The sequence below is a fragment of the Cariama cristata genome, unplaced genomic scaffold, assembly GCF_000690535.1.
Source record: "Cariama cristata isolate BGI_N322 unplaced genomic scaffold, ASM69053v1 scaffold3850, whole genome shotgun sequence".
Taxonomy (NCBI): domain Eukaryota; kingdom Metazoa; phylum Chordata; class Aves; order Cariamiformes; family Cariamidae; genus Cariama; species Cariama cristata.
This window is the reverse complement of record NW_009592842.1, coordinates 130,365-150,334: the sequence shown is the minus strand read 5'-3', so window position 1 is coordinate 150,334 and position 19,970 is coordinate 130,365. Positions and strand designations below refer to the sequence as shown.

The 19,970-nt window shown below is 37.7% G+C and overlaps 1 protein-coding gene across 1 annotated transcript in view; it reads left to right on the top strand.

Annotated features, from left to right (window-relative positions):
- Nucleotides 1–19,970, top strand: part of TMTC2 (transmembrane and tetratricopeptide repeat containing 2) — a 149,651-nt gene that overhangs the window by 66,271 nt on the left and 63,410 nt on the right. Inside the window, exons 6-9 of the mRNA XM_009697670.1 lie at nt 85–199; nt 12,637–12,722; nt 13,564–13,748; nt 15,444–15,522. Coding sequence (XP_009695972.1) covers nt 85–199; nt 12,637–12,722; nt 13,564–13,748; nt 15,444–15,522 — 465 coding nt within the window. The remainder of the gene's footprint in view (nt 1–84; nt 200–12,636; nt 12,723–13,563; nt 13,749–15,443; nt 15,523–19,970) is intronic.

Genomic DNA, 19,970 nt, shown 5'->3' with positions numbered 1-19,970 from the left:
TGAGGAACTTCCTGATACTGGGATACTCTGTCTTGTGTAATTGGATTGTAGCTCTTTCTGAATACTGTTTTCTCCTCTTGACAGCATGGGGTAACCTTGGAAATGTTCTCAAGAGCCAGAGCAAGATCTCTGAAGCTGAAAGCGCCTATAGAAATGCCTTGTACTACCGCAGCAACATGGCTGATATGCTTTATAATTTGTAAGTATGCGTGGCTTTCCTGGGGTTGGATCGTCTGTGAAACCTGTTGTGAATGGAGCTATTGATTTACTTGCTGGAAATGGAGATGATGTTAGCTGTTGCTTTGTGATAGTTGTTTCGTTAATTGTGCTCCTTAAACTACGGGCTGGACAAGACCTTTTCTTGGTCAACATTATCGTATATTCATGTATTGGATATGGAGAAGGTAAACTTACAAATCTGTTTGCTTTAAAAGAAAAAAAAAACAAAACCATGCTGAACAAAGTACAGCTAGATGAGCTGCCAACAGTAGCACTCCATCTGTTTCTGACTCGGCTAAAATATAGAGGTGTTTAATTTAGACTTCTTTTTTAAGTCCGAATAACACTTGGTGGGCAGAGTGGGTGTAAGCACTTCCTAGCATAAGCCAATACCCCTCGGTTAGTTAGCTCCAGAGGTCTGAAATAGCAAATTACTCTTCTCCTGTGACTGACTTCAGAGCAGCGTAGGTTCTAGGAAGTTTAATCACTAGAACCTGTTGTAGGCGAGTAAGGGAATAAATACTGTGAGCATCAAAATAATTATACAGGAGGGGGAAAAGATTTCCGAAGTCATTAATGTACCAAATCATGAACGTGGAAGCTTGTGCCGTGCTAAGCTTCTCACCAAGACGTGATTGTGTTGCCTGCCCCAGCGGGGAGGGGTCTGATTCTCCGGGTGTCCTGGCTGAGTGTCTAACCTGCTCCCTGCTCAGCACTGCTCCCCTTTCTTCCCCCCCCCAGCCCGAGCCCCCGGAGAGGGGCTCTGCTGCCAGGCAGGCTCATCACCTTCGGTAGGTGTACGCTGTTGTTCCATGAGGTGTGCAGAGAACAAGATCCAGGTGACTGTCGTTCATTAGGTGGTAGTATGAAAATAATGTCGTGTGTGTGGTAGAAAAGTATGTATGTGAGAGTAACGATGCGTGCAAAAACTAAATGCAAATAGTAAGTCTCTTTAAATAAACAAACAAACAAGTAATATTCTGCTTGTAAGTCTAGTTCAAAATGGTCATTTATATCTGAAAATGAAGTTTACCATGATAGACTTTTTCTTCTTTTTTCCTTTTTTAAAAAGGAATAAGTTACCCATTTCATTAATTTACCTTACAGTTAAATATACTGGAAACTCAAAGTAATGTAATGATAGAACTTCTGTTCCAAAATCAAATTCATATCTTAAAATATATATATTTTTAATAATCGTACAATTACACGCATACACATATGCGCATAATTTTTTTGTCTCTGTCAGGGAGAGTGTGAAAAGCATATTTTTAAGAAAACCTCCTTCTGCTCACATTTAAAAAATAACTACTGAACCAGCAGAATATTGCAGGAAAAAAGTTATGAGATTGATACTCCTAAATTTCTCATATGCCATTCGTTTTGGGGATGAAAATCATAACTATTAAAATTTTTTGTATACCTATACAGTACTTTTGTCTCTTACTGTGTCATAGAGAGAAACTGAAGTTAATACCAGGGTAAGAAGAGGAAAGGGGGTTGGGCAATAAAGTTGGGGATGTAAAAGAAATCAGATTTTAGTAGTTTTGCTGTTCACAGAACAAACTGATAATCTTCCAGCTTTCCATTGATATACAAAATATATGCCTACAAACCTTCATTTCCATTGAATAGAAAATTTCTTGGAATTCTGAATTTGTATAAAAGAAATTTAACTGAAATGCTGGTTGGAATGTATAGGGCATGAAGTTACCTTACATATGCCCGTGAAAGTAAAGGAAGTATATTCTGAGGGAAGTGTTTACTGTATAGTATGTGTATAGGTAGGCATATGCAAAAAAGGATCTCTAATTCTTACCATTTCTACTCCTATCTTGAATGCAACAGAATCCTTTTTTTTTTTTTTTTTTAAAGCTTCACAAAACCATTAGTTATTCAATTAAAATGGAAAAATCGTGCATAATTTTTTGGGTTCTGTAGTCTTTCCCTGTGTTGGCTACTTCCATATCCAGCATGAAAACTAGGTGGTTAATGGAGTGGGCTATGATCTTATGAGACACAAACGAATGTTTATTTTAAGCATAAACTCTGAAGAGCTCCCTTGCAAACCCATCCTTGGCATGCAGTTCTATGGGAACCTTTTACAAAAAATACTATAATGGAAAAATGCGTTTTATATGTGCTTACAAGAGGTGAATTAGATTTGCTGTTTCTGATTTTTAGTATGTACCTTTGAAACTGAAACAGCCATTTAGTAGAACTTTAGGAAAAAAGCACCCTTACAGTCATTTCTAATTATAGTGGTTTGGCCATAATATATCCTGATTATATTGTAGTCTCACATGGTCTTTATTGTTTCTTAGCACTTATGCCTCGGTATTTGATACAAATTAATTGGCACATGCAGCCAAGTGTTCACACACAGCAATAACAAATCAAAGGACTATCTGATCGAGGAACAAATAAATAAGGATTAACTCACAATTTTTAATGGGTAACAATCAAAGAGAGAAACTACATAAACAGAAGTGTTTGATCCCTCTTTCCTTCTTTTTCAAGAAACTAAAACTTCAGGTTGGCTTAGCAATTGGCTATTAATGCATTAAAATCTAGAGAATTTAACAGATTAGATGAATGGCTGATTTCAGTGGTATATTTTTATTTTCTGTTATATCGTATAGCTTTGAGTTACAGCTGCTTTTGCCATTTAGGACAATTTAAACAACATTAATTTAAATTACATAATTACATAATCTCCATTTGAAGATTTGTCTGATTCTGAACATGTCATTTCCCGTAGTGTTCAGATGTGTAAATTCTGTAACCTTCAATAAATTACTAAATAAATTCCTAAGCTTTTAGAGACAAGGGGAAGCTATATCATTATTTTTATTTATCAAAAATAAAAGAAGGAAAAAAAAAAAGGAAAAAAAAACACCAACCCTCTTGCTAACATTAATATTGGGTTGGTAATTCATCACTGCTTTAGATATGGATTAAAATGGGTTTGTTCTGTTGTCATTTTTTTAGGTCCAAATAAGTATAAGTGAAACTTGTGCATAGCTTATACCTGCAGATAGCTTGTGACCCAGCCTGTCTTGAAGATAGGATCTGTGACCTGGAATTTATGAAACCTGAGCTCAGGCTAAGGACTTGAATTCTTGTTCGGAAGCTGATTTTCTGAAACTCTCATGAAAAACTCAGAGGGTAGATTCCTGGCAACTCTGAAAGCGTTTGAGATTTTCATAGCAGTTTCAGTGCAGAAAGGATTTCAGTTGTTTTATACTGTAAATGGAGAATGTATTACAATATGACTTTAATAAGGTAGTTTGTATTTCAAAAATACATATAAAGCAGCCTCATGTAAATAACTCCTCTGACATCTTGAGACTGCACTGCAGATAATTTTTACAAATAAATCTAAAAGCCAACTTCTCAAAGCTATGTAGCACTGCTGATTCAGCTAGATTTCATAGGGTAGTAAATGATCGTAAACTGAGATTTCTTTCTATGTTTGTTCATATTTTTTTTTTAGACTGAGAAATCCATGTATTTTAATACTGTGAAGTACCAAGGACAGAGCTGTAGAAAAATGGTAGTTTGTTCTTCCAAACTAGGCAATGTTCAGTGGATTAAAAACAAGTTATTTTTAGTTTGTTTTAGCTTTTTGGTCTTTATTGCCTTATGATTGTTACCTAAAGCTCGTGGGTTTTTTTGTATTGTTTCAAATTGCTTCTAATTAATGCCTAAAGTAAAACTGCTTATCAGTCAAAAGACAGTTTTGCATACATTATTTCACTTGTATTTAGGCCTAGCTGTGCTTAGAGTGTTCTTTTGTCATCTGTATTAGTAATCTACATTACCTTGAGTTTCTCAGCCTGTTTTAAGGATGTTTGCAATCTCACATAAATATTGAGTATTCCTTGAAAATGATACTAATTACTTTAAATGTTGTATTTTTGGAGTGTACAATGACCTATAAAGGACAAATTTCTACCAAGCAGCCATCCCCTTGCTTTTCTCCTGAATTACCTCATTTTGCCTTTAGTGATACAGGGTTGTGAGTACAAGTTTATTATTCAAATAATTTAATTTCTTTGAATAAGTTCAAAGTATGAATTTCCATAAACTTTGGCAAACTTAGGGTATTATGTCAATAAAAGTGGATTATTTTAGATTTCTATTACGTCAAGTCTTCACTAGTAGCTGAAATTTTAATTCTGTAAAGTCTGGGATTGCAGAAGTGTGTTATATGCAAAGTTTAACTCCACATCCTTGGGTAAAAATCAATATAAGCAAAATTCTTCCTTATCTGTTCTTATTAGCCTGTATAACATCTGAAATTGTGTTCCCTTTCCTTCTGCCTTTTAAGAGTGATGGCATAAAAATCTGTTTTGCTGAGCTATCAGAGACAAAAAGCACTAAAAGCAGGCTAACCTACAAACCTATGTTGAACTGTGTTTGAACCTGCCCCAGACAAATTTGCTGCACCGCTTCACATAGTAGGAAATGAGTCAAGGTTATGATTCCTCTTCCTTGATAGCCCAGAAGTTTTTCTAATGCAGGATGTTGAATTAAAAAGCAAAGAGGATGTGTCATCTGCTGTCTGTTTAAGTACTTCATTATTTTTTTCTCAGCTGTGAATGCAAACTTGTTACAAACCTGCCTGGAATTAATCTCTGCTTTGCCAGCTAGTTCTTCTTCTGTCAAAGACAGTGACTGAAATTTGTGTCTTAATGTAACCAAAGCTGTCTTTATAAAATCTTGCTGTATTGTGAGACCGGCTCTTGCAGTAGCACCCAAAGGTCACTTAGGTGATGGGTGATGTCCTGCAGTGCAGAGCTCTGCTCTGGGACTCTGTGTCGGGCCTGTATGAAATACAGATACTTTTGTAAGATTGAGAGCTGAAATGCATTCAGTGATGTAACTATTCAATTACATGTCTCAATATTGGAAATTGTGGTGGTTCATAGTCCTTGCATACACTTTCTCTGTTTTATAAAATTAGGAAAATCATTGTTGGGCTCTGCAGTTCGGTTTCATAAAAGGCTCCTCTTGTAAGATGTTCTGTCCAGCTCTCAACCTGCGTTGACTGCTGGGGCACGTGAGGGGGAATAGCCATCTTGTTTGAGGAGCGCTGGCAGGGCACACCACTGCTCAGGGTCCGGAGGAGTGAGAAAGACAGGAGCAATGCTACTCCTCGTCCCTATGGCAGCCCTCCCTCTCTCAAGGAAAGAGGGGTTGTGAGAGTTGATGCAGTGCTGAAATGGTGGCAATCCCAACTGAACTGCTCCAGTTACAGAGAAGAGAACAGGACTATGTTTGCCAACCAATTTGCTTGCATTTGGAAAGCTCTTCCTTAGAACTGGGAGAACATGAGAGAGTTTTGACTGCGCTATCTGAAAGACTAGAGGTGCTTTTTGAGGGTGGTTGTTTTGGTTTGAATTTTTTTTTATTGGTGGGGTTATGGATGACTGTGCTTAGTGAGTTCTGCAAAGGAAATGGTCATTCTGTGTTAGTGCCTTCTGGGTATGTTTGGGTTCTTATTGATTAAAAAAGTAGGATTTATGTTTCATTTACATATTTGTTAACAGGATCTTACTGGAAAACATTAAACATGTTCCCAGTTTGTACTGCTCCTTCCTGATTAGCTTTCTGGTTAATGAAACCGTGTTGTAGACTCTTACGAAAGGTTAGCACTTTGGTTGAGTAGGTAAATGGCTTACTTAAAAAAACAAACAAACAAAAAACCAAACCAAGAAAATGTAATTAAAGACCAAACTTAGTAGTTTCATGTACTAGGGCGCTGTAGGATCCATACCTGTCTTTCTACCCTCTAGTTTTGCAAATGACAGTGAAAGAATTGCCTTAGGCAAAGCACATCCTCTATTGCTGCGTGGCTGGAGACACATCTTTGTGGGGAATAAAAGAGGATTTTCTTCCATTTCTTTCTTTGTTTGCCAGTGTAACATTTAGGTAAAGACAGTTCTTTGTAGATAATCCCACCTGAAATCAATGGGATGAATGTAGCTTGAGGCATGGATGAACTGCGGTCATGGCCAAATAATAGCTAAGAGTCCCTGTATTAACTATTACCAGCCAATAAACAAAATTGGTGAGACTATTTCAGTATTGTACCTGGCTTCAAAATTTTATAAATATTTCACTAAGATACATGTTTACCTTGATGACAGTTACAGTTCCTATGTATTGTACTTGGTCAATTTATGCCAGCTTTAATCACTGAGGAGTTTGCTTTGTAAGTAGACCAGCTGGCTTTAATAGGACTACAACAGGAAGAAATTAATATGTAATTTGAGAAATACAGTAGACTGTCTGCTGCCTGTTTATATTTTGTAACTGCTTTCCAGTCCCCAAAAATGGTTTTGTGCCATTAGTATTCAGTGACTTTAGGTCAAAACCAAGGCAGAGAAGGAAGACAGGAAGATTTTTCAAGTTGTTGGTCAAGCAAGACAGGTAGAAGTTGGCAGCTTAAAGAATTCAGGATGGTTGCAAAGAACTCATTTGGGGGAAATGTTTTCCTGCACGTGTTTAAACGGGCAGTTTTATCTATAGAAGTGATGTGCATCATTTCTAGATAGCCAGAACTTGCTTCTCATTTTTTCCTTCTTTTTATTTTTCTTCCATTAAACAGGATTCTGAGACACTTCCTAAGTCACTGGGTGAAGCCTGCTACTCTTGCAAGCAGTCAGCACATATCCTCCATTTCATAAACAATTCACACTGCACTGTAAAATTAACTAGAAGCAATGCAGGCAAAAAAAAAATCCTGTTGTAAGGTTGTTCCAGAATCTTGTTACTGTGATAGTTAGAACTTGTCTCCCATTTAATCCTAAATTAATTAATGGACAATTTATAACCATTTACTTTGTGTCCTATCATTTAAGTAGCTTTTTCTTTTCCAAATAATTTCATCCTCGTGTGTTTCCAGAGAGAAACTTTATTCTTCCACAGTACTTGTCTTACTAGACTAAAGGAGCCACTGACTTCCTCCCCACCCTCCCTCCATCTGATCAACTTCACATTTTCCTGGTTATGTCAGTAAATTTTCTTTGAATGGAAGCTGCATGTTTCAATTAACATTAATTTATCTGCAACTGAGAGGTGGACTGGAGAGAAGGAAAAATTTTGGAACTGCAAACTTGAAGCAACTTCTCCTGTGTTTTGGGTTTTTGGGGGCATTTTGGGGTTATGCTTTTTTATTTATTTGGCTTGGTATTCTTAGGAGCTGTAAGTGGCAGAAGACTTTAAGCTCTTCATCGAAATTTATCACTTGAGCTTACTCTTCTGTATCAAGCATCCTATTTCAAGGATGTGCTTTCCTTTGTTGATCCTTGTGTAAGGAAGAAGGAAGGCTTTTTGTCTTTGTAACCACAAAAGATAGGTACCTACTCAATGTGTGCCAATTGCTCTGCCCCACCACTGGCTTACATTCAGTGCTTTGCACTGCATCACTGCTTTGTGTTCTTTCTGTCCGCTCCTCCTCCCCTCTGCCAGCAATCCCCAAAGAGCAGTTATCATTTTGAAGTGTAAACAAAGAAGAAGAAAGGCATGTCAAGAGCAGGTCCACTCCTGACTGTAGGAAGAAGTCCCTTCCGTAGCCATCTGCCCTGGCCACCGGGAGGGGTGAGCTACTGGAGACTCGGCAGTGCCCGCAAGGTGTGAACTCCAGCTGAGGGATGGTCTTCCTCTGCATCTAGAAATCAGTCATTCAGAGCAAACTTTTTTTTCCTCCCCCTGTATTTACTACAGACAAAGGAAGTGGCAATATGAGATGAAAATCAACTGTCTCCTTTGAAAGGAGATGGAGTAGAACTATATATTTGTTGAGCTCTACAAATGCACTCTGAACTTTTCTAAGATGTCTTCAGTGTAATAAAACATAGTAATAAGCACGAACAACCTTTACATGGTTTGATTGTGCAATTAGATAAATGTACTAGCCAAATTGAGAAGTTTGGGCTAAACAATTAGTCTTTTTTTTTTTTCCCCACACACAAAGAACTCCTTCTTTTTTGGAAAGAGTTAGCACGAACAACCTTTACATGGTTTGATTGTGCAATTAGATAAATGTACTAGCCAAATTGAGAAGTTTTGGCTAAACAATTAGTCTTTTTTTTTTTCCCCACACACAAAAAACTCCTTCTTTTTTAGAAAGAGTTGCCTTACAGACCGTTAATCTGTTATCATTCCTGTCCAAGTGAGTGGAAAGGAACTAATTTTTGTCTAAGAGTTTTGAGAGCCAGTGGACAAAGAAGCACAGACTCCATCTGCCATTGCCAGTTTCTGACTTCAACCCTGACAATCAGCTGCAGGATAATGAGTTCTCCAAGGAAGGAAGGAAGGAAGGAATTGGGATTATCAAAATGGGGCTGAACAAACAGATGCCAAGAACTTCAAGGAGGTCACAGACTTTCATTGTTACAGCCTGTGGGTCTCACTTCATCTGCCTGTCTCGATGCTCCTCTGTTCTGTAGTGAGTCAGCTCATTTCTTGCAGGCTTAGCTTACTATGGTAATTATGTAGCTATCAGTTCCCAGTTTATGACACCACAACTTCTTTCTGTTCAACCATGGCCAGTTTGCTTGAAGGACATTTTGCAATTCTTTAGTTGAATTGGCATAGAAAAGTTTTATTTCAAATTTTGCCCTTTATGTATCTTTATAAAGACACTTCAGTTTTAAGGCAATTTTGAGTATCTTTGATGAAAATGCTCTAGCTAGAAGATAGTAAATGCTAAAACATATGAAAATAAGACATAGGAGGCATATCTGACTTTGTTTTCATGGCTGTGACCTCCATTCTGAAGTGAGAGAGACTCCAAAGTCAACTCCAGCGAAAAAGGAAGCGTTTAGGTGGCGAAATAACCCATACTTCACCGATTTCTGAAGGAGAAGGAAAGAATATATAGCTAAACTTCCAGTTGAAGCTTCTTGAAGAATTGTTAATATAACTTAACAGACTGCAAAGGTAATTGCGTTCAACCTCTCAGCTTCTGTGAAGAGAACTTCAAGTGCTGAACAGACCCTTTTGGTAGTATCTGCTCTAATGATCTCTTTGCAGTCATGTAGTGAAGGACATGCTCCCTTCAGATATTCCTCCCTTGAGCCCATCTCCTTGCTTCGTGTTGGTCTTGACAACGGGGAAAAATTTTCAGGGCCAGCTGCTTTCAGAAGCAACCCAAGGACTTGCTGCCTGAACTCAGCGTGGCTGGAGCGACTGGCAAAGAGCCTTGAGAATGAGATCCTTGCTCCACTCCCAGGGCTCTTCCTTTGGGCTGCTTTTCCTTCACCGGCCCTGCTGTCTCTGTTGATCAGGGCCACTGATTTAGCAATGTGGTATCAAGGCTGAACTGCGTTGTTCCTCAGAACCTCGGGTCTGCCTCTCAGGTGTAATGCCTAGCTGAAAATCAGCGTTGATTTTTGTCTTGGAAATGGCTTAGATGCTGTGAAATGCAGCAATGGAAAGTAGATGATGGGACCTGAGGACTTTCAGATTTTCTTGAACTAATTTTGAAATAAACGGTAGTTTGTCATTTGATCTGGGGGCTTATTTTGTATTTTGCTCAAAAGGCAAATATTTATAAGAAGACGGTGGTGTTTTACTTGTAGAAATTGGAGACAGAAGCAAATATTGAACTATTGCTCATTTATATTCCTTCTGTGTGGTGAATGAGACAGTAGACCTGTGGAAGTATTAGTGAGCAGTAATGTCATTAGGGACTGGGATTATAATGCATACTTTAAAAAGAGAAGTAGGATGTTTCACAGGCAGTATTCATTTTGGCAGTAACTACATTTGAAATGTTTGGTTTTAGTTTTAGTTGTGTTTTGTGAGTAATTAGATAGAGGTTGGTGAGCATATTTATACATTTTGTATGAGCTTAAAGCTAGAGAAGATCTCATTTTCTTATGTTGGAAGTGAAATATAACTGTTCTTTAAACTTTTCTAATATTCACTGTAAATTCAGAAATGCTTTGCAAGTTTAATGCAGCATTCATCATCTTAACTTTTTATATATTTAAATAACAATTTATCCCTTCATAGGTGAACATCCAAGCCAGTTATCTCTCAGAAGCATACTCCCCTAAGTGTTAGTTTTATTGAACTAAAAATATTATTTTTTAATTTTCCTTTAAGCCTTTTCCTGACTTTGTTTAATCTGAAACTAGAACTAGACACTTATAAATCTAGTCATTTTTGTACTGTCAGAAGCCACAGGGAAAACCAGTGATCAATCAGGACCAATGTCAAGGATTTTTAGATTATATCCTTTTTTTCCTTCTTTTTCTTCTACCAAACCTCATAACAAGGGAGGGTGGAGGAATGGGGAGGGGGAGAGGGAGGGAGAAGGAGAGGGGTGAGGGGGCAGAGATACTATCAGTGGAACAACTTTTAAAAGAAAAAAAGTCTTCTGGAAGAGGAGTAGGAAAAAAACCCCCACAATCCACCTTAAAGTATCAAGTAATTAATGAAGAATGCCAGTACTAGACCATGTAGTGAACACAGAAGATTAATTTGGTAATAATTACAAATAGAAGTTCTTTTAATCCAAAAAGAACAAATGTCGTACACTTACCAAAGTAATTTGTTTTGTTCAAGTTGACCAGTTACTGTATTACTTCTCTTGAGATGTGAAATTATTCATTCCAGAACTAAAATAAGAATGGAATTTCTTCAATAAATTTGTCGCAAAATTGTATGTAAGAATGTTTTTTTGGTTTTTAAAAGGTAAGAAGCAGCTTAAATGTCAGACCATGCAACTCATTTATTCTTATGTTAATTCTGCTACTATCAATAGAAAATTGGATCAAAATACCATAATAATAATTTTCCTTGGAGTAATTACAGTCTATAAAAATTTTTAGAGTAAACAAAATTCAACTTCTAGAAAATTTAGAAAATGTTATTACCATCCTGATGATCATACCTATAGCCACCTGCAAGACACTTGACAGTAGTTAAAAACCTTGGTGCCATGCCAGAAAGTGTCCTGAATGTTATTCCCTCATTGCTCACATCATTACTGCAAGTACCAACTGAATGTAAGTCTGTAAATATTAGAAGTGATTTACTACCTAATCTGAAGTTAGTTGGGAGACAGTTTCAAAAGCGAGGCCGCATGTGCTGATAGATAGTGTGGAAAAAAAAGAGGATATATTCCTCCATTCTGTTAAATCCTAACCCAGTGATAGGAAGCAAACAACATAGACAGTGGTTACTTCTTTAGCTAATTGCCCTACTCTTTTCTTCCCCCAAAGTCTACTGGTTTAATTCAAGAAGTTTTCCTGAGACTTTGGAGGGACAAAAATCTTTTCTGATTAGAGACTGGAGATGGAAAAAGTTCAAGCTCTTGGCAGTTTGAAAAGCTATCAGCAGATAAAAGCATAGAGGAAGAAGAGAAAATTGCTGTAGGTTAGGGAAACTACAAATAGATATGATAACCCTCCCACCTAAAAGAAATAGCTATGTTTATTTTTTCCTGGGTATTTTGAGGTATATGAAGAGGGACATCTACCCCTGGATAATAAGATCTGAGTCTCCATTCTGAAATGACTAATTTTTAAGGATTTTTAAATCCTTGTGATTTTAATATATTTGCATATGCTTTTTTCAGTCTTCTAAAACTTTGGGAACACTGTAATGCTTTGAGCCTTCATTCATGCATACAATTGTGAATTCATGTCAAGATGTCCAGACCACTTATTTCTCAGAAATTTGTGAATGGCTGGTGTAAATTGTAATTCACGAGGATGCTTGTCTTAGAAGTTTTAATTAAAGCCATTGGATTATGAAACTAACTGAGAACTGGATGTATTCGGTATTGGTTTTGATTCCTCCTCAGTTCAAATTTGTTCAAAGCAGAAAGAAGACAGGAAAAAATAGAACTGATGCAGGTGCTTAGCCATACAGTGGATAATCTAGTGAAATTACTCGACAAGGCAACTGGTTAAAGTAATGCATGTGAAGTATTAGGTGATTAACTTTATTGTGTGTTTGAAAAAGATCTGCTTATGTCCAGTCAAGAAAAGATGACAGGCTAAACATGACTGACTGAGTTACAAATACCTCCACCGTATTCCCTCCGCTTTAAAAGGTCTCACAGCCTACCATTTTCTCAACCGAGTAAATGAATCTCCTGGTTTCCAAGCAAGCCAAAAATACTGCGTTTAACATCTGCTCTGTTAAAACCATACGGATACACCTGGTGTCTATGAATTAATCCTGTTTTCACACAAAATAGTTTTCCCACTGAATTGTTAGTAACATGCAGAGTTGTTATAGCTCTGAAATACCAGTCAGCATGTTTTTCTTTGTTACCTTCATTTTGTTTGCAATATTTGTTTTGATGTTTTGAAGTTATTCTTTGCAGTAACCTCCCTCTCTGTGATTTTTTTGTTTTGTTTTGTTTTTGTTTTTTTTGTCCTTGTGCAGAGGATTACTACTTCAGGAAAACAGCAGGTTTTCGGAGGCATTGCATTACTATAAACTGGCAATTGGTAGCAGACCCACACTAGCTTGTAAGTATTTCAGCTCTGCAAGCTTGCATAATATTGACTGTAGTTTTTAAAGGAAATTTTCCTACTCTTTGATAAGCCTTTCTTTATTTTCCAAAGTTTTTCATTCGGAAAGCAAAAGGTGAAATTGTGTACTTTTTGGTTGAAATTAAGTGTTTATTAGTCAACAACTACATTTAATGTGATGCAGAGAAGAAGCAGATAATGAGTTAACACTGGGCAGCACTGCTAGAACCTAGAATGCTTCTGATCTGGGGTGGTAAGCCATAGATGCCCAAATTTTCAGGCTCCTGTTTTCTGTTTCTCACAGCCAGTCCCTAATTTTTATGATATGTAGTGTGAATGGATAATACAAATATTTTTGAAGTCCTTTCATTTTTCCTTTCTTGCCTAGGGCAAATGGGAAATAATCCAGAGGATGTTGCCAGTGATTGGTTGCAAAATTAAGTGGGTGCTTTTTAGGATTGCTGACTTTTTTGTACCTTCAGTATTAAATTTTCTATATATGTCTATATACACATACATGTAGATACGTATAAATATATGTATATATTTTTGTAACATTTCAAACAATGACACTATATGCTTGATACAGTCCTAATAAGAGGAACAAAATGGAGCACTCTGCCTAACCAGTGTTGCTTTCCCTCCTTCATCAGTCTTTTTCATCTGAACTTTTACCTCTTATATGTTCCTTTTTATACCAGTGATTGATCTATATTATACAAAAGCCAAATTAGATAACCATGAGATCTCTTTCAGATACTACTTTGAAGTAAAACAAATATCAGATAAAATGTAGTGGAACCTCATTAAAAGATAACATTGTTTTCCCTCTTTGCAGCTGCCTATTTAAATACTGGTATCATCCTGATGAACCAAGGCAAGACAGAGGAAGCCAGGAGGACTTTCCTGAAGTGTTCAGAGATCCCTGATGAAAATTTGAAAGATCCTCATGCTCATAAAAGCTCTGTTACTAGCTGTCTTTATAACTTAGGAAAGCTTTTTCATGAACAAGGACACTATGAGGTAAGACTCTGGATTTGTCTACAATATCATGATAAAAAGCTTCATACATAAGAAATACCTATTGCTTCTAGCCAGACTTTCAAAATACATCACAGGCACAAATTGATTGAATTTTACCAAGTGGAGATTAGCATTCTTTAAAGAGAATATTTGTTCTCTACAGCCACAGGTGTGACAATGTTAATTAGTAGTGTGATGTTCTGATGTCAGAGTCAATATTAACTGTGGTCACATCTGGTATGTGTTAATTCATTCTTTTTGCCTTTGCCCCCATGGCTGGTGTGCAAAGGATATAGCCTGGTTACAGACCAGATGACCCAAAGTGTACTGGCTTTTTAATTCAAAATAGAGTAAGTCTGTCTTTAGTTGAAAGAAATGCAATTTTGTTTGCTTTTGAGTCTCCAAAAACAAGACCTAGTTGGAACAATTCAAAACTTCAGTGATTAAAAACATCCCACTGTGTGCTATTTTCAGATAACTTGACCTAAGTGCTGAAGTGGATTGGATATTTTTAATGTACTGTATGCTGCACCCAAGATATCCCATCACATCTACCTGTGATAATGTGATTGTTGTGATTCCCCGCCATTCTCCCTGAAAAAATTACTAAAACTGGACATTCACTTGAGTTTTGACCTTCAGCAGTATTTGAAAGAAAGTCATTCTCTCTTTGCATTGCCAGGCATACTTCAGAACAGGGGTTACGCGTGGTTTTGATCTATGTAACTCTTCTTGACCACGACAGTTACCTCAGCTGTTTAAGATTAGGCATGCACTAGCTCTATGGATTCTGTCATTTGTCTGCTGAATCCAGCTCTGTCAGATGGCAGTCACTAATTGGTTAAAACACAGTTAATACATCCATAAAGATAAGAGAATAGCAGTATGTTGTCTGCATGGCCGATAGAGTGTAGAGTTGGAGTTCAATGCCTAGGAGGTGCAAGGGATTTTAAGAATATAAGCCATCAGATTTCTGCCTGGTGGTCATTGCAGTCTGATCCAGCCATGATTTGATCATACACTTAGATTTTTTTCAAGCGTATTTCAGCCTTCACAAGCTGTGACTGTTTGATGGGATGATGTAGAAAATGATGCAGAGCTAGCGGACTGACCAGTAGGCATCCTAAGTGCGGAATGAATCATAAATGTGTGATCGAGTAATTCAAGGCACAGCACATTTGCGAAGGAAATCCAATTTTGGCATTCTTGACACTACAGTCCATCTCATTCTTTGTGTGGAGCAGACTTCAGTTGTGAGGATTATATTTTGTTATTACTTGGCAGTAGACAATGGTTTCTTTATTTTTAGGTCACTTACTGTAACTTAGTCATCAGAAAGTCCTTTGTCTGACGTTTGATATTATTCCATAGTCTCTGTCAGCCTATATAATTTTGTATATGTTTATAAACTCATGAGTGATTGAAGGGTTTAAAAAAAATGTTCCTTTTATTCTGCTAGGAAAGGGGTTACGATATTGAAACTAATTTGATCTCTTGTCATAAGCTTCATGAAACTTTTGTAAATGAGAAATTTGAACTTTCTATGATATTTATACTGCTGATGTGTTTTCTCTCTCTCTCTGCAAACTTCATTTGGAGAAGGAAGATAGTTTGGTTTTACTTTATATGTGAAAGACTGCTTTTGAAATATGGTGCTTTACTAATGTTTTGTCCCACTTGTGTGTCTCTTTTCAGGATGCCCTTATGGTTTACAAAGAAGCAATACAGAAAATGCCAAGGCAGTTTGCACCACAGAGCTTATACAACATGATGGGTAAGTACATTGTTAATGCTTCAGAGAGATATTTGAGGAGTCAGGCAGGGTGAAACAAAAGAGCTTAGCCAGGCAACTGGTGCTCAAATGAATTAGCTAATAACAACAAAAATAATTGCCTTCAGTAGTTACGAACCAAACCAGGTTCAGAGCTTAAATGCCAGCAGCTGCAGTGCGGGATAAGGCATAGCAAATGATGAGACTTTTAGATACTGGATACCTTTAAGAGTGTCCATTCAGCACTTTTACATTTAGAATGCATGGATGAGTCTTTTTCTCTGCCTCCAGAACGTCTCATCCACTATCTTGGAGACATCACGTGCAATTCATACCTTTTTTTTCTTTTTTAAATCTCTCATTTAGTCATCTTTGAAACTTCATAGAAAATAGAGTCTGATTATAACATAAAATTTAGTGTAGGTATTGGATGTTAACTTTCCTTGTAAATGAACAAGTTATCCAAACAGGCCCACGGACATAGTTGGATTTTCTTTTAGGTTGTACCAAAAATTTCCCATCTGAGGTACTGTTAGTTAGACATCTACAATGAGAGAATTCTTCTTTCAGGACCAGCTATCTGTCCTTCACAATTTTAACAGAGTCCCTTGAGTACTGCAAGAAACATTAATTTAGCTGTAAGGTGATTTTTTTGTTTTTAAACTTCAGCTTCAGCTCCTCATATTTTTTATCACATCTTTATATGGGATACATTAAACAGATAAAAGGAAGAAGATAATATGAATTATTATTTATAGTATTCAGATCTGTAAACAAGAGAGCAGGTTCTTCATTGTTCCAGAGGTGCTTTTAAGTGGAATTCTCTCTGAAAGGACATGTGTTTCTGCTAAGCAACCTCAGTGTCTGGCCCAGTAGACTCTGTGAGCTCCTGTTGAGACAGAAAAGGGTGTAAGGTGCTTTACTTTAAAGTAATTCAAAGTAGATTTAAAATATGTATAGAAACAATTAGGATCAACAGGAAGCATGTGGGGTTTTGTGGTTCCCCCCAATGCCTAATATACAAGAGAATGTATTGGTTGATACCAATTGGTTTGACAAAGTTGTTGAAAAGAGGCACCACACACTCTACTTATTCAGAAAAGGCATCTTTTATTAGCTTCTTACAACTACTAGGGCATAGGAAAAATTTTTTCTAAAATTGTAGTTGTAACTGATGCTACATGTTTGCAAAGCTCTGTAAATGCTAAAGTAAGTACGTCTTATGTCACAGTGACAACGTATCTAATGTCAATAATAGTATAAACACTTCCTTAACACTTCTACAGTTTAATGGAGGGTTACTTCTCCCAGAATGCTGAGCTTTATCAGATTAATTCAAATGGCTAAAATCCCTAAAACTCACAAGGTGATTGTTGCATGTGCTTTTGTTCATAGTCCTAGTGGAACTATTGTTTTATCAGTTTTATTTATCAGCATTTGCTGATAAGTTTGATGGGGTTATCAACAGTCACCACTGTGTGAATTAAACCTCTGCTTACTAGCAGTGACTGCTGAAGTACTGCAGTGCTCCAGCAGATCATCTGAAGTTTGGCTGCCCTCTTTAGTGCAAATATATATTTCATAATTCTGATAAAAGTGCTCCTCAGAAGTACAGAAATTGCAAAAAGTAAACCAATGCTGTTTCTAGTGTGATGGTTGCTCCATTACAAAGCAGGTCTGTGCCACCCTGTTCCTTTTCTCATGAACAGATGCTCCCTTTAAAACCGCTATGACCTATAAGATTCTTTAGTTTTTTACTTTCTCGCCCATTGGTGACTTTTTTAGGTTCAGAAGGTTTTCTCAGCTTCTTTTATGAGCACAGTTCGCAACATCCAAGTTAACTCTGTTCCTGGGATTTGCATTTATTAACTCACAAAGCAATAGTGAACACAAAGACCAGCTCAGTCCTTTGCCTGGGCTTGGCTGCTGCTACACTTCCTCCCACCACCTTACTCTGCCCTCTGTTTCCTTTAGGCAGCCGCTGGCACTTCACAAATGTCCTAGCGACGTAACAAGTTAGGGTCAACGGGGCTTACCTTAGCCCCTTTCAGCCTATTGCAAAGAGCAGCAGTCTATTGTGGAGCTCTGTAAAGTACAACTTATCAGTAACGTAGCATAATTGTAGCTGCTGTTGTGATGGCAGCTGTTGCAGGGAAACCAGAACTTAGTTCACACTACTTGCTGAGATGTGGCCTGTTGGCTATGCTGCAAAGGCAATCCAAGAGGCTACGTAAAGAGTCAGGCAGGGACTTGAGTTCAACGCAGTGCAGCTGTATCAACAGCAGGACTCGGACTGATTTGTTTAAAGCTGTCCTGGATGTGTCTACATGACTGTGGTTAGGCTGGTCTCTCCTACCTGTGATAGTGCAAAGGTTAGAAGACAAGACAAAGCTAGGTAGCTATACTCACTTTATAGTGTGGAAAGAAAAAAATACCTCTGGGAAGTAATTAAGCCCATCTCACTTAGACATTTATTTTAGATTATACAAATAATCCCCTGCAGGCATACTTCTGTAAAAGGAGCTGACTAGCTTAGACTTCCTAGCTCAAGTTGGGCGAGAGAAATCCTAAACACCTACTCAGTCATCTCTTCGCATCGGGTGTGACAGGAGAACAAGGCAACTGCATCCATTATCAGCAGTGCATCCGCTCTGCAGCTCATACCGTGTCATTGGGCATCAGAAGGCTGACTGGATTGTTTATTTCTGTTTTGATGTTCGAGATAAAATTATAAACACATTCGCTATAACACTTTCTTTGATAAACAGCATTACATAAACTTGTCTGCCTGCTTCTTGCCTTTAAAAGGGAGACTAGAGGAGCTGAAATAGGCCAGTCCTGTCTCGTGTGCTTGGAACTGCATGAACCTGACTCTGAGCTGTGCCCACTCACCGTATGCTCATTGCTGGGGAGGAAGGGGGAGAAACTGGGGGGTGCTCCCCGTCTGCTCGGGAAGGAGTGGTCCTTCCCTGTCTGTCTATGTGTGGAAAAAGTCTTCGCAGCTTATCGTGAAATCCAAGAATAGTTACAATTTGAGGATTACCTGCTGCAGTTGTTACTGTGATTAATGTATTCTGCGTCTCTGGCAATCGCTCCGCTTGTTCAGTGGCACGCATATTGCCACATACTGACATGTGATGTGAGAAAACAGTGCTTCCTCTAATTTTTAATAACTATTCAATCGTGTCATTGAAGATTTTGTGGAGGCTTTTTTTCCTTATATGGTGTACATAACATACTTGAAAGAGAATAAACAGGAGACGAACTGTTTAAACTGAATTAGGGTTTGAACTCCAGCACTCCGAGTGCGGTAGCATTAACACTCCAGCAGTGTTAAGCCTTTGGACCACCTGCTTTCCCTGTTTGTGTTACACTTCTTTTCCTGTGCTTGCTTCTATTGGCCTTTCACTCTGACAGGCCCACTGACTCATTCCTGCAGTGTGCCAGCCTGTGCGGCTGACGCTCATCCTTTAAAACTCTAAGCAACTTGCCTCTTGAAGGAAAAAGAAGTATTGGGGCTCAAGAAGCAAGCCATCCGTTTGACTTTGCGTTTATTCGTGGTACAAAAGGCAGGGACAGAATACCAGCATCACATGTTCTAAGTTTGTGCATATGAAAAGTTGCAGGGTAGGTTTTGGTCTCCTGTTGCTGTGATTTATTTTGCCAGGTGTGCAACAACTCAGCTAAAGAAACCATATGTTTCTCTGGCTTTGTACCAAGAAGTAAAATCTTTTAATTTTTTTTTTTTCTTAGAAGAACCCAAAACAGCTAAAAATTAAAACTCTAAAACTAGAATCAAAATAGTTATTCAACAAGCTCCATAGGGTTGGCTTGGTATTTATTTTCTCTATGTTGTATTTCTTTGATGTAAATTAAAAAGTACGTGCTAAGGTTACACAGATTAATTTGCTTGGCATGGCAACATGTACTACAAAGGCCAGAGTCCAGCTCAGCTGCATTAAATAGGTAATATATTTTGTTTAAAGTTTCAATTAAAGCCTGGGGTCAAAAGATAAAATGGTCCCTGTGGGATCTTGAACACTTTAATGCCAATATTAGGATTGCTTAAGGATCAGCCTCTGCTCTAGATGTCTTTTGCGTTCCTTGAAATCTGATATTGTACAGTTGATTGTATTACATTGCTTTTAAAACCACATTAGCCCACCTGCTACAGTAATTCATACTCCTGCCAGTTAAGTGGTGTGAGGTGGACCATGAGGGCCTTATTTTAATACCGAAGAGTATCAAGAAAGATGTTTGGGGTGGCATTGTTCAGGTTTAGATTGGCGAGATACTGTCATAAAGACAAATGTCTTGATTGCACTTCGTCTGCCTTTGCTATCTAACATCTGAATGTCTATTTTCAAATGCATTTAATGCAAAGTCTTGCAAACATTTTTGATGAATAATGCAAGTTACAAAAGAAACTAACCTTGCAGGAGTGAGTACGG